This window comes from Phoenix dactylifera, unplaced genomic scaffold (assembly GCF_009389715.1).
Source record: "Phoenix dactylifera cultivar Barhee BC4 unplaced genomic scaffold, palm_55x_up_171113_PBpolish2nd_filt_p 000188F, whole genome shotgun sequence".
Lineage (NCBI taxonomy): Eukaryota > Viridiplantae > Streptophyta > Magnoliopsida > Arecales > Arecaceae > Phoenix > Phoenix dactylifera.
In genome coordinates, this window is record NW_024067715.1 from 900,311 (window position 1) to 915,063 (window position 14,753).

A 14,753-nucleotide genomic window follows, 5' to 3' on the forward strand; every position below is an offset into this window, starting at 1 on the left:
CTAGATTTATCGGCAAACTATGTATATGTTTTACGAATTGAATTGTTCGTGATTTCGAATTTGATGCATGGATTATATGTGTATTTTAGAATATTGTATGATTCTGATTGGACGTATTTGCTTCTAGTTCGAATTGTGTTTAATTACTCTGACATTGTACCCTTTGGTTTGGAACATTAAACATAATGTAAGAAAAGATTATGACTTGAAATAGATTCAGGCTTGCAGTCGGGCTATGTTGAGGACCCTGCCAATGGGGGCTAATACATTGGTACCGCAAGAAGAATAGTCGGTGATATGACCCTATCACAGGGAACATGTGGTCATAGCTCCTGGCTGTTGAGTTGGATCTCATAAATTGAAAGAAATTAAGATATGAACAACATTTGGTTTGACACTGTACGTTTTCTTTTATATCACTGGAATATGAAATAGAGGACAAAATGAACTTCGACCTGGCCATGTTGAGGACCCTGCCAATGGGGGGAGATACGTTGGCAATTGACTGTCCTGAAGGACTCACCGCAAGAAGAATAGTCGGTGTTGATGACCCTGCCACAGGGAACATGTGGTCATAGTCCAGGATCGACAAGATGAATTGAATATGTGAAAGAATCATGAAACCGCGAAAAGAATCTCATAAATTTACGAAATATTTGACTTATATTTGGAACTGCATATTTATTTATTTTCCACATATTATTGCTTGATTTATCTAGCTAGAGTGTTCATTACTTACTGGGCTGTCTAGCTCATTATACCATCTCTTGTTGATTTACAGATTTGGAGAACTAGTCTATTGTGGATTCAAATTGGGAGAGCGACTAGAAGGATTGTGGCACAAGTTATCTTAGATTAGGGTTATTTAAGTTGATTTGTTATTATGGACATTTATTATGATTGGTGGACTTTTATTATTTTAAGAACTAGATTTCTGCATTTTGGTAAATGATTATTCCGCTGCATATTTAGTCTTGTGAGACATTATGACTTGAGTTAGTCAATGGAATAAGATTGCAATTTATTCTGTTAAATTATTTTAGAATTTTCATAATTGAGGTGTTTGGTTTAGATGCCTTGCATGCTCGTGGGGAGAGTTTCCTACGGGTGTGCGGCGGTTGGCGCGACCCCCGGCTCGCAATCTTGGGATGGGGGCGTGACAACTTAAGTGGTATCAGAGCGGACTTGGATAGAATCTAAGACAAAGAATCATACCCGATATGAGTATAGGTGGGAAGACACTAGGGACATCGGGATGTTAGATGTAAAGAATGTGATGATTATTCTTATAAAAAAAAATATTTTAATTCGGTGAGCTTTCTTTTTATGAATTTGCTGTGATTTGATGCATATAGGTCAGGATGCCTCAATGTCGGGCGAAAAAGACTATTATTGGTGCTACGAATGAGACACCGAACCGGCACGCTGACAGCACACCCCAACGGGCTACGAGTACCCCTCAGCAGGAGGGAGTCATGAGCCCTCAAACGGGACAGGAACCGGGCTTAAGCCAGGTTATGCAGACCATGGTGGGTCTCATGCAAATGCAACAGCAGGTGCAACAGCAGTTGCTCCAACAACAAGCACAGTTGCTCCAGACACAGCCTCAACAAGGACGAGGGGAACAGTGTGAACATCGTAGCAGCATAGCTAAATTTAAGAGGTTGGCTCCTCCAGCTTTTCAGGGGACTACAGAACCTTTGGAAGCAGACAATTGGCTTACATAAATGGAAAAAGCATTTACTGTCTTAAGATGCCGGGACGATGAAAAACTTTTGTTTGCATCATACATGTTGCAGGGAGAAGCATTTAATTGGTGGCAGATGTTGGAGCATAAATTTGAGCATGATGGGGAACCTCTCACTTAGGATAAATTTCGAAAAGCATTCTATGATAAATATTTTCCTCAGAGTGTAAGGACACAGAAGGAACAAGAATTTATCCATTTGAAGCAAAGGGGCATGACAGTGGCCGAATATGAAGCCAAATTCACAGAACTAGCCAAATTTGTTCCGAAATTGGTAGAGGATGAGCAAGACCGAGTGCACAAGTTTGAGATGGGATTGAAGACTGAAATTAGGAAGCAAGTGGTACCCTATGAGTTGACTACCTATGCAGCTGTGGTGAATAAAGCTTTAATCATTGAAAGGGAAGTCAACGAAGCTTTTGCTGAAAGAGAAAGAAACCAAAAGAAAAGAAACAGACCTGCTGAATTTAAAGGGGGAAACAAGAATTTCAAGAATCCAGCTCAGAAGCCAAATAAAGATAGAAATTCCAAAAATGAGAATGGAAAGTGTTCAAGATGTGGCGGTAATCATGAATTTGCAAATTGTTCCTGGGTTACAGGTTCTTGTTTTCATTGCGGACAGAAAGGTCATAAAATTGCAGATTGCTCACAAAGAAACGAGATTAAATCTACGCAGGCAATGGAAGGAAGCCAGAAGCCAAAGACTCAAGGAAGGGTGTTCGCACTTACACAGCAGGATGCACAAGCTTCTAATGCAGTGGTGATAGGTACTATTCCCGTATTCGATATTTATGCTTATGTTTTATTTGATCCGGGTGCCACACATTCATTTATATCCTCAAGCTTTATCAAAACACATAATATATTGTGTGAATCTATGACCACTAAGTTCTATGTGGAGACGCCAGTAGGTGGTATGTTGAGCACTGATGTTATATGCAAGGCATGCAAAATTGAAATAATAGATAGGGAGTTACCTGTGGATTTAATTGTACTTGATATGCGGGATTTTGATGTCATTCTGGGGATGAATTGGCTTGCTACCTATCATGCCTCAGTGGACTGTCATGGCAAGAGGGAAAATTTCCAAATTTCGGGGGAACCGGCATTCAGTTTCTGTGGGAACCAGGGAACTGCTTTTCCTCATATTATCTCGGCTTTGCAAGCTGGACGAATGTTAAGGAAAGGATGCACAGGTTATCTGGCCTCAGTAATTGATATATGTTGCCCAAGGTGACAACCCAAGAGGGGGGGGGGGGGGTGAATTGGGTCTTTTAAAAACTTTTAAACTACTTCTAATCTTTTAGATTAATTATGCTAAGTTGTATGGATGCTTAGTGAAGCTTAACCTTAGCAAGAGTATGATTCTAATCTAATCAACTATTAAGCAGTGGGTTCAATAAAAGATTAGTCTAATTTTGCCCTAGTATGCTATTCAATTTAATGATTGAGTAAATTGATTATGCTTGCAACTAAAGGATGCACGAAGAAGAGTTAAGCAAGCTTAATATCTAAGTAAGTGAGTGAGGAGGTCAGTCAACAAAGAGCATCACAAACACAACAAAAATATAGTGGTTCGGTGCATCCCAGCACCTACATCCACTCCCCAAGACCTCTTGGGAATTTCACTATAATCCTACAGATTACAGCCGGTTGTTTTACAAGCTCACAACCCAACTTGTTGTTTTACGAGGTCACAACGAACTCGGTCGGTTTTCCCAGGCTCACCGACTAGAACCACCCCCGATTGTTTTTCCGGGATCACAATCGAACCCTTACACGTTGGTTTTACCCTCGGCTCACCAACAAACCTAAACCCCGTTGGTTTTTCCTTTGGCTCACCAACAAACCTTACACCGTTGGTTTTCCTTTCGGCTCACCAACAAACCTTTATCCCCTTGATTCAATCCCTTGATTGAATCAAGTTACAAGATATTAAAACAAAGAATAAAAACAAATCAAAGCTTCTTAAACAAGCAAATATAACAATATAAACAAATAGAGTAAAGAGAAGCCCTCAAACGAGTTTTGAAGATGGAGGAGCTCGACTTCTTCTTTACTTGACCCTCTTCTGATTTGGCACGAAGTAGAGGATCACTGCGGCAGCACACGGATGGAGAGGAAGCTTTGGGATACACTTGGAAGCTCTTCTTCTCTCTATTTCACTTTGAATGGCCCTTATTGTGCTTATGGGAGATTTCCCTTGGAATCTCTTCCCTAAATGTTTTCTCCCACTTCCATGAGTTCTCCCCTAGCTCTCTTCTTGTTTTTATAGCTTTTGATAACGTGGAAACAAGAATATAGCCGTTAGAGACAAAAATAGAGCCGTTGGAACCAGTCTGCACCTCCTGACAATATGACCGTTGGGATCGGAGTCGACTCGCGCGATCAGGAGTCGGCTCGCCTGTTGCAGGAGTCGGCTCGTGTTTTACCGGAGACGACTCGCCCACTGTTCCAAATTTGAATTAAAGTGCATGCCTTGACTGGGAGTCGACTCGGCTTAACCTGGAGTCGACTCGCCAACTTCTGGAGCTGACCTGGCAGTTTTGGAGTCGGCTCATCCACTGAAGTCCGTGGATCCAATTTTGAATTTTGTCCTCTTGAGTCGACTCGACTGTCCTGGGAGTCGACTCGAATCTCAGAGCCCGAACTCCCGATCCTCTGTCTTTTGGCTCGTCCAGTCTTGGAGTCGACTCGAACTTCCTTGGAGTCGACTCGGCTCTCAGTTTGCGAAACACAGCCTTCTGCCATCTTGGTGTAGCGCTGCCTTGGAGTCGACTCGAGCTGTCTGAGAGTCGACTCGAATCTCAGAGGCAGTAACTTGGTTTTCTGTCTGTTGATGGTCGCGGAGTCTCGGAGTCGACTCGTGCAATGCGGGAGTCGACTCGAATCTCAGAGTCCCAAAAATGCTCTCTGACTTTTTCCTTGTGTTCCGCTGAGAGTCGACTCTTGCTTTCTTTGGAGTCGACCTACCAACCATCGGAGTCGACTCGCGTTCCACTGGAGTCGACTCGAATCTCAGACCCGAAAACTGCTCTCTGACTTTTCTGCCTGTGACTCCTAGGAGTCGACTCATACTTCCCCGGAGTCGACTCGGTAAACATTGGAGTCGACTCGAATTCCTCAGGAGTCGACTCGAAGACTATTCTTTTGAATTTTTTCTTTGATTTTACTCCTCCAATTTGAATCCTTTGAACTTTAAGCTTGGGCCAATAAATTGTAGCTTTCTTCCAACTTGAGAGCTTTGGAGGCCTTCTTGTGTTCTCCCAACTTGCTATGTTCCTTGCAAGATAAATATCTTTCTCCTTGCAACATAATCATTAGTATCTATACTTCAAGGTTTTGTGATCATCAAAATCAATCTTTGGGTCATCAATCTCCCCCTTTTTGATGATGACAAAACTTGGAGTATATGCAATATAAAAGATATTGTTTTCTAGAAGTAATACATAGCTAAGTTGCATGAAGTAGAAAACATATATATTTAAAAAAAACATACTTCATGATAATGCTTTAGATTTAATCAGCTTAACACAATCAACATATTTCAATTTAAGCTGATTTGTATTCAATTCAAAGCATAAAGGCATTATGAGCATATACTTAGATATTTCTCCCCCTTTTTGACAACATCAAAAAGATAGTGAAACATTAAGCACAAAGATCAGAGCAGAACACATCGAGTGTGAATTCAAGAGGTTTTCTAATTTGATACCACAGATAGTTTTCTAATCAAGTGTAGGTGGAATCTTCCTTAGGTTAATTCAAGAAGTACTACAAATGATATTCAAGGAAAAACATGAGTGGAAATCTAACCTCTCTTCACTAAGTATGAAAGCTTGTTCATTTAAGACCTTTTGCCCAATCTATTAAGTATTTTATCAACCACGAGAGCAATTTAATTAATTTTCTTAATGACTTCAAAGTTCTTTTATGATAATAGGAGCATTGGGGCACAAATATCAAAATATACATTCATGCAATTTTTGATACATCTTAGAGCTCTTTTAAAGACTTTCTTTTATTCCTTTAGAAAATAAGCACAATTTGATACATAAAATAATGAATTGGCACAAAATAGAAGTTCTAAAGAGCAAGCCAATTAAAACTCATTAGTGAGGTTCAAAATAGATTTTCTAAGAGATACTCAAGAAAATTTAATACATTGTTCTCCCCCTGTTTTATTAAATTAGAGGCTCTTAAGATTTGTAATTTGGTTCATGAGTGATGCATAAGATATACTAACCAAATAACACGCCTCAAGGTGTATCATAAAGATTTTCAGATTTAAATTTCAGATGATACATATTGAAGAGTATTAGGATCATTTTTCATTTAGTATTCTTTCCCTCTCCTATAGATTCATGTAATTAAGTTCCATAAGACCTCTCCTTCTGAAATTTTCTTTCTCCCCCTCAATTGATCATTCCATTTAAGAGTTTAGAATCCTAAGATAATGTTCAACAAAATTGTCAATCTCAAAAATATATTTTCTATAAGTTTCAGCTTATTTTCATAAGACTCAAGGTTTGAGATAAGACAACCTTTATAGAACTCATCTTAAGGTAATTAAAGCATGTCTTGCAATATAAGGAGGTTCATCAAAATCAATCCATAAAATTCAAAGCATGCATCAAAATAAAGTGTCTTTGGGATAGGATACTGAATATCTAAAGCTCCCCCTCAAAAGATGCATTTTTCTTTAATCATTTTAAATTGTTGAATTTCAGATTATAGTGATAAACGTGAATAACACTGAAATCCTGTAATATCGAGAATGTAGAGTAATCTAGTATTATTCCAAAATTTGTAGTAATTACTCTTTCTAATCCTTTACGAACAAGTTATGCTTTCTCTTAATCTTAGAGAAAATGTATAGAAATATCAATCAGAAAATGATTCATTTGAAGCTTAGTTTCTTTCAACCGCATTTACATTTTCTTTCTTTTAGAATCATTTGAGTGAGCTGAAATATTTCTAGTTTTAAGATCATTCACTCTATTGATGGAAGTTTTTTTAATAATGTAGGGGAGAAAAACATATAGATGATCATTGAGGTATATATATTTATAGAACTCAATTTCTTAATCATAGTTTTTCAGCAATGTATACATGAGACACAATAAATCCTTTTAATATCAAAATAAAATCATATATTTAGAAATTTTTGTTTGCAATCAAGATCATCGAAAAACACATCATTTGAACCAATATTAGTATACTTTGAAAATAAGAAATGATATGTTTTGGATGCGTATCGGAGCAATCAAAATAAATTCTGTTTTTCTTACATTAACATTTTATTTAGTAATCATATGGAGTTTAAGCTTTTATACAAAATCAAATTCTGAATTTCATAAAGATTTTCAATAGAGCCCTTTTAAGTCATAATTTGAGATATGTATCTTTCACATTGTGGCTCATCTTAAATTATTACGATTGAAAAGTACATATTTCAATAACATTAAAGCACTTTCAGAATCTTTGTGTTTAATTTTGAGTTTTGATACAAAATAAAGGATATTTTAACAAGTATTAGGACATTATGTATCAAAGTTAGGCGAGTAGAAAGATAGATCAAAATCAATTTATTTTTCCTAAATAGAGATATTCTTCTCTTCTCCTTTCTACAATGATTGTGAATGAATCTATTTTATTTCTTTTCAATAGGATCAAACAAAAGATGTTATGTAGCAATTCAAATATTCAATCAAATTGTCCAAGTATGAAGCATTACAAAATATTGAGAACCCATAAATCAAGACATCATACCATATGCAAAACATCTCATGTGTTAAATCATGCATTAAAATATTAAGAACAAGCATGTCAAGGATCCAAATCAATACTTTTCAAATAAACTCCCCCTATTTAAATATAATCTTGCAATGATTTCATCCTTAAAGTGTGTTTTCAAGTGATTAAGAAATTTGACTTAATTCTACTTTCATTTTCTTTGTTTTTCATTTATAACTTTCTTATGCTCTATACTCTATTTGCTCCCTATCCGGTGGAGTTGGGAAGGGGCACGAGGTACTATCACTAGCCTCCCTCTTGTGCCGTCCCTAATATGCCCTACACCGAATAGTTGGGTCAAATAGTGCCGGGTACTACCACTAGCCTCCCCATTGGCACCATCCCTATGATGAGCAATATAGAAAGGTTAAAATGTTCACTCCAAACTCTCCCTGTTTGAGTGTAATTAATTATAGATTTTATCCCTTCCAAATGTGCCGAATATATTATGCTTGTTTTGCTTTTTCTTAAGATTGAAGTACTTGCCTATGCTCAGATTTTTCATCTCTTGAACAATGTCCATTTTCTTTTCTTTATCTCTCTCTCTTTTTGTCATTCTCAAGTAATTTACATGAAAGAGTAGAATAAAGAGATAATCTTATGTATCATATAGATGTATATTATGCAAACAACATTTTCATTGTGCACAAGGATTCATAACTTCTCACAAGTTATTTTACATCAAAATTTTAAGCATATACTTGTGTATTTCATGGTTATGATATAAGCTAAGAAATCATTTAGTTTGGGCAAACCATGAAACAATTTCCAAAAGCATAAGTCAATTAATACATATATGGACATGATATCAAAAGATTAACAATTAATGATTTTAATCATGTCATAATAAGATTTAAAGTTATTGACTTTGCTCAGTTAATTTATGAGAGAGATATCTAGAATTACTTATTCATTATATGTTCTTCAAGCCAAACTAGATTTCTTATGTGTGAACTTTTGGCTGAAGAAGATCCTCTCTCTTGTTTGCATGTGAATGTTTATTGTATCTTATGTGGAGGTGTCCTTCAAGCTGAAATCACTCATTTTCTTGCTCAAGGATTTTGCATTATTACCAAATTCCTTTTCTTTCTTGAAAGAAAGTCTTTAGTTTCTTTAAGATACAAAACATTCATATAGCATATTTCTTAACTAGGTAACTCAACCTAAGATATGATAATAATTGAATGTTGAGTCACTTTACTCAAGAAATTGCCTAAACATAAGCAAACATATGTCACTTGAACTAAAGAGATAGTTTCATTAACCAAGACTGTTCAAGGACAAGCATGTGAAACAATAGGAAGATTCATCAAGGTCAAATTAATTTCTTATTTTCAACATCAATTTAGCTTAGATTCTATTTGCTTAAGATAATTATCAATAAGGCATGCTAGCTAAGTTTTGATCAAATTGCCTTAAACATTTGTTTCTATCAAAATTCAGATTATGATTTATTTGTTATCAATAAAATATGATTAATTAAAGTTAGATTGAAGTCTTGCACAAGGTCACATAATGAGCATACAGTCTGGTCTACTAGCTGTATGATAAAATAATTATTCTATCATGCTTCAATACAGCTTTAAACAATAGATCTATTTTGCTCATCCTTTACAAATTCTACAAGATGGGGTCATAGACATACCTTCTTCATGCCAATCTTCTATCAGAGTTTTCTTGTGGACTAATGTTGGTCAATGAAGATCCCCTTTCTTGTTTATCTTAATTTAGAGTTTGAGAGAAGATGTTCATCATACATATTTCAAACTCACCTTACATGAGCTAAGTAAAATCTTCATATAAATCTCCATTAGTAGAACCAAGAATGATGTCATTAATGTATACTTTGAGCAAGTAAGATATCACACATTTTTGATGCAAAGAATTATCACTATTACTTTATATCAAAAAGGTTGCTTAAGCTTTTATATCATGCTTTTGATGCTTGTTTCAAATCATATATTGCTTTATCATATTTGTAATGAGTGTTTTCAAATATGGTGGTTATTTAACATATATCTTCTTTAATAAAATAAGCATATAGGAGTCCATTCTACACACTCATTTGATAGAATATAAAGCTCATAAAGCAAGCAAATGATAATGATGATCTTTACTTCTAATCATGCAAGAATCAAGATCTATTTCATCTTCTAAGCAAACAATTTTTCTTCATTAAGTGCATTTCTGAAAAACTCAATTTGGTTATAATTATTAACATGTTTTCAGATTGTTATATGTAAAAGATTATCCATATACATATATAATTTAACTTTAGTATCTTGATAATAAATTATTAATCTCATAAGGAACAAAATGAATTAATATTTCTACAACTCGAATCTTTTCATTGAATGTTCTATATGCATTGCTTGATGAATGATATCCAAGAATAGAAATATCTTTATCAGATTTGGCATTATTTTCATAAGAACATATCAAGCATAGTATGCAATAGTTCATTTTCTATTTTTCAGAAGATCAAAAGAAGTTTTCATCAAAAATAGATCTAATAGAAGTCATATGTATGACAAGCAGTGATGATAGCCCAAAAAAAAAAATCATTTAAGTAGATGACTATCATACACAATTGTCTTTTTCATTTCTTCAAGAATTCTATTAACCCTATTTTACTTAAGGTGTCCTTGGTGCTGAAATAATTAATTTCTGTATAAACTTTATCAGGATTTTGGTTTTCAACACTGTGCCATGATACTCTTTATCTTCACAGTTTGGAAACCTTTATCATTTGAAACATTTTTACAAGATTTAGCAAATACAGAAAATATTTCAATTTTATTTGCCAAGAACACATCCAATGTAAGCTTTCGAAAATTTAGTGTTGGAAACAACATTTTTAGATTTAGAAATTGATTCTTGTTTGTTTCCTTAGTTAACATGCATAGCAAACTTTGACCTTTCAGAAGATAATCTAAGTAAGCCAATGGCAAGGTCTTTTGAGATTAAGTACATACTAGCATGAGTTGATTTTATATGCCAAGGATGGTTTCTTTAATCTTGGTATTCATAGTGCATATATTCAAAAGCATACCAAGTACACATTATCATTTAAACAATAATGCCATGGATAAAAACTCTCAATCAAGCATATAGAGAATTCATAGAGTTATTCTTAATAAATTGTTTAATCATTTAGCAACTTATCCAATAGTGAGTAAAGTATACTATAAAATGAAATGATTTGATTATATTTTCAAAAGTATTTTCTATATCACAAAATTGATCAATATTAGCAATTCATATCAAATACTAAAGCAAAAATAATGATGAGATGCAAGGATTACTGATTTCATTATTATTATTATTATTATTATTTTTATTTAAAATTACTTTTCATAAGTATGTTTTAAGTTTCAGTGTGTCTAGAATACCCACTTGTATGAGTTTATTTGTTCCATGGGTATCTTGGCACATCTATGTCTACATCCTCATATTTTCATTTTGGGTACCCAAGCTTGCTTGGGTCCTTGAGAGTTAGGACATATGGTTCCTTTTGGAACCCATATCTGTTTAATATTAATAACTTTACCATTTGATTTAATTGTGTTAGAACGATAGGTAAAGTTGTTATGCCCATTCTTTTCGTTTTTGAAATAAATTATCTTATTTAATGGTTTGTTTGGTGAATTAATAACCTTTTTCTCTAGAGATTTATTGTTAAGTAAAGAAGTCAAGCCAAGTTTTGATTTATCATAAGTAACATATTGGCTTTCAAACATCATTTTTAATCGTTCTGAACTTACGGTGAATTTGTTAATAAAAGATTTTAATTGATTAATTTCTTTACTTAAGTTTTGATTTTCTTTAATTAAGCTATGATTTTTCTGAATCAATTCTTCTGAAAATGACCTTAAGCTTTCATTTTCAGAATTTAGTTTCTTAAGATTTTTATTCTTTACAGTTAATTTTCTACATTCACTATACAACTCATGAAAAGCATTTAATAATTCATCATAAGAGAATTCTTCTTGAAAATCATTTGAGGTAAGAGTAGATTCAGATTTTACCTTGTCTTCTTGTGCCATAAAGCACAAGTCAGTTACCTCTTGTAGTTTTTTGGAGCTAATATCATCATTGTTGCTCCTAACCTTTATTTTTTGGCTTGACTCTTTCTTGGTCAAGGCTTTCTTCCTTTTTATCTCTTTCTTCCTTTCTTCTTGCTTCCTCTTTTTCCTTGTCTTTAGGAAGCTGATTTGCCTCGGAGTTGACTCGGACCTTATTGGAGTCGACTCGGCTAGCTTGGGAGTCGACTCGGAACTACTTGGAGTCGACTCGTTCACAGGGTCTTCAAGACTGTGTCTCTGCCGTTCAGACTGTTCTTCTCTAGGAGTCGACTCGGACAAACTGGGAGTCGACTCGGCTACTGTGGAGGATTCTGCAATCTCATTGTTAGTACGCAATTGAAGCACATGTGAGCTAATCTGAGATTTATCATAAATAGTTTCTAAAGTATCCCAGATCTCCTTAGCAGATAAGCATGCAGAAATTTCATTAAACTTCATTTCATGAATAGCACAATATAATATGTTCATAGCATTAGCATTCAATTGTGCTAAGTCCTTTTCATTAATAGTTTGAGAGAGTGTATGAAGGTCATTTATTATGATTTTCCATAAATAATAGTTTTGTGATTGAATAAAAATGCGCATGCGTGCTTTCCAATATGTGTAGGTTATGCCATTAAACAGTGGAGGCCTATCAATTAACTGTCCCTCTCCTAGAAAACTATCTATTTGAGTTGTCATGATCTTTGGCTCTTGATCGTGAGATCAATAATTAATCTTGAGCACATGCTCTGATACCACTTGTTGCCCAAGGTGACAACCCAAGAGGGAGGGGGGTGAATTGGGTCTTTTAAAAACTTTTAAACTACTTCTAATCTTTTAGATTAATTATGCTAAGTTGTATGGATGCTTAGTGAAGCTTAACCTTAGCAAGAGTATGATTCTAATCTAATCAACTATTAAGCAGTGGGTTCAATAAAAGATTAGTCTAATTTTGCCCTAGTATGCTATTCAATTTAATGATTGAGTAAATTGATTATGCTTGCAACTAAAGGATGCACGAAGAAGAGTTAAGCAAGCTTAATATCTAAGTAAGTGAGTGAGGAGGTCAGTCAACAAAGAGCATCACAAACACAACAAAAATATAGTGGTTCGGTGCATCCCAGCACCTACATCCACTCCCCAAGACCTCTTGGGAATTTCACTATAATCCTACAGATTACAGCCGGTTGTTTTACAAGCTCACAACCCAACTTGTTGTTTTACGAGGTCACAACGAACTCGGTCGGTTTTCCCAGGCTCACCGACTAGAACCACCCCCGATTGTTTTTCCGGGATCACAATCGAACCCTTACACGTTGGTTTTACCCTCGGCTCACCAACAAACCTAAACCCCGTTGGTTTTCCCTTTGGCTCACCAACAAACCTTACACCGTTGGTTTTCCTTTCGGCTCACCAACAAACCTTTATCCCCTTGATTCAATCCCTTGATTGAATCAAGTTACAAGATATTAAAACAAAGAATAAAAACAAATCAAAGCTTCTTAAACAAGCAAATATAACAATATAAACAAATAGAGTAAAGAGAAGCCCTCAAACGAGTTTTGAAGATGGAGGAGCTCGACTTCTTCTTTACTTGACCCTCTTCTGATTTGGCACGAAGTAGAGGATCACTGCGGCAGCACACGGATGGAGAGGAAGCTTTGGGATACACTTGGAAGCTCTTCTTCTCTCTATTTCACTTTGAATGGCCCTTATTGTGCTTATGGGAGATTTCCCTTGGAATCTCTTCCCTAAATGTTTTCTCCCACTTCCATGAGTTCTCCCCTAGCTCTCTTCTTGTTTTTATAGCTTTTGATAATGTGGAAACAAGAATATAGCCGTTAGAGACAAAAATAGAGCCGTTGGAACCAGTCTGCACCTCCTGACAATATGACCGTTGGGATCGGAGTCGACTCGCGCGATCAGGAGTCGGCTCGCCTGTTGCAGGAGTCGGCTCGTGTTTTACCGGAGACGACTCGCCCACTGTTCCAAATTTGAATTAAAGTGCATGCCTTGACTGGGAGTCGACTCGGCTTAACCTGGAGTCGACTCGCCAACTTCTGGAGCTGACCTGGCAGTTTTGGAGTCGGCTCATCCACTGAAGTCCGTGGATCCAATTTTGAATTTTGTCCTCTTGAGTCGACTCGACTGTCCTGGGAGTCGACTCGAATCTCAGAGCCCGAACTCCCGATCCTCTGTCTTTTGGCTCGTCCAGTCTTGGAGTCGACTCGAACTTCCTTGGAGTCGACTCGGCTCTCAGTTTGCGAAACACAGCCTTCTGCCATCTTGGAGTCGACTCGAGCTGTCTGGGAGTCGACTCGAGCTGTCTGGGAGTCGACTCGAATCTCAGAGGCAGTAACTTGGTTTTCTGTCTGTTGATGGTCGCGGAGTCTCGGAGTCGACTCGTGCAATGCGGGAGTCGACTCGAATCTCAGAGTCCCAAAAATGCTCTCTGACTTTTTCCTTGTGTTCCGCTGAGAGTCGACTCTTGCTTTCTTTGGAGTCGACCTACCAACCATCGGAGTCGACTCGCGTTCCACTGGAGTCGACTCGAATCTCAGACCCGAAAACTGCTCTCTGACTTTTCTGCCTGTGACTCCTAGGAGTCGACTCATACTTCTCCGGAGTCGACTCGGTAAACATTGGAGTCGACTCGAATTCCTCAGGAGTCGACTCGAAGACTATTCTTTTGAATTTTTTTCTTTGATTTTACTCCTCCAATTTGAATCCTTTGAACTTTAAGCTTGGGCCAATAAATTGTAGCTTTCTTCCAACTTGAGAGCTTTGGAGGCCTTCTTGTGTTCTCCCAACTTGCTATGTTCCTTGCAAGATAACTATCTTTCTCCTTGCAACATAATCATTAGTATCTATACTTCAAGGTTTTGTGATCATCAAAATTAATCTTTGGATCAATCTTTGGGTCATCAATATACAACAAGATGAACTAAAGATAGAGGATATTTCTATAGTGAATGAATTTTCGGACGTCTTTTCCGAGGAGTTATCAGGATTGCCACCGGACAGAGAAATTGAATTCACTATTAATCTTGTACCCGGTTTAGGTCCGATTTCTAAAGCTTCTTATCGAATGGCCCCAGCTGAATTAAAAGAATTGAAAGATCAGTTGCAAGATTTACTGGACA

General features: G+C 36.2%; 1 protein-coding gene across 1 annotated transcript; it reads left to right on the top strand.

The window, feature by feature from the left end:
* Positions 1-1,961: 1,961 nt before the first annotated feature.
* Positions 1,962-2,984, top strand: LOC120105079. Its single transcript, XM_039117149.1, has one exon. It carries the CDS (start codon positions 1,962-1,964, stop codon positions 2,982-2,984), a length of 1,023 nt encoding a protein of 340 aa, XP_038973077.1.
* The last annotated feature ends 11,769 nt before the right edge of the window (positions 2,985-14,753 follow it).

Coding starts and splice junctions, on each gene's coding strand:
- LOC120105079 (XM_039117149.1), top strand. CDS start 1,962: ATGACAGTGGCCGAATATGAAGCCAAATTCACAGAACTAGCCAAATTT.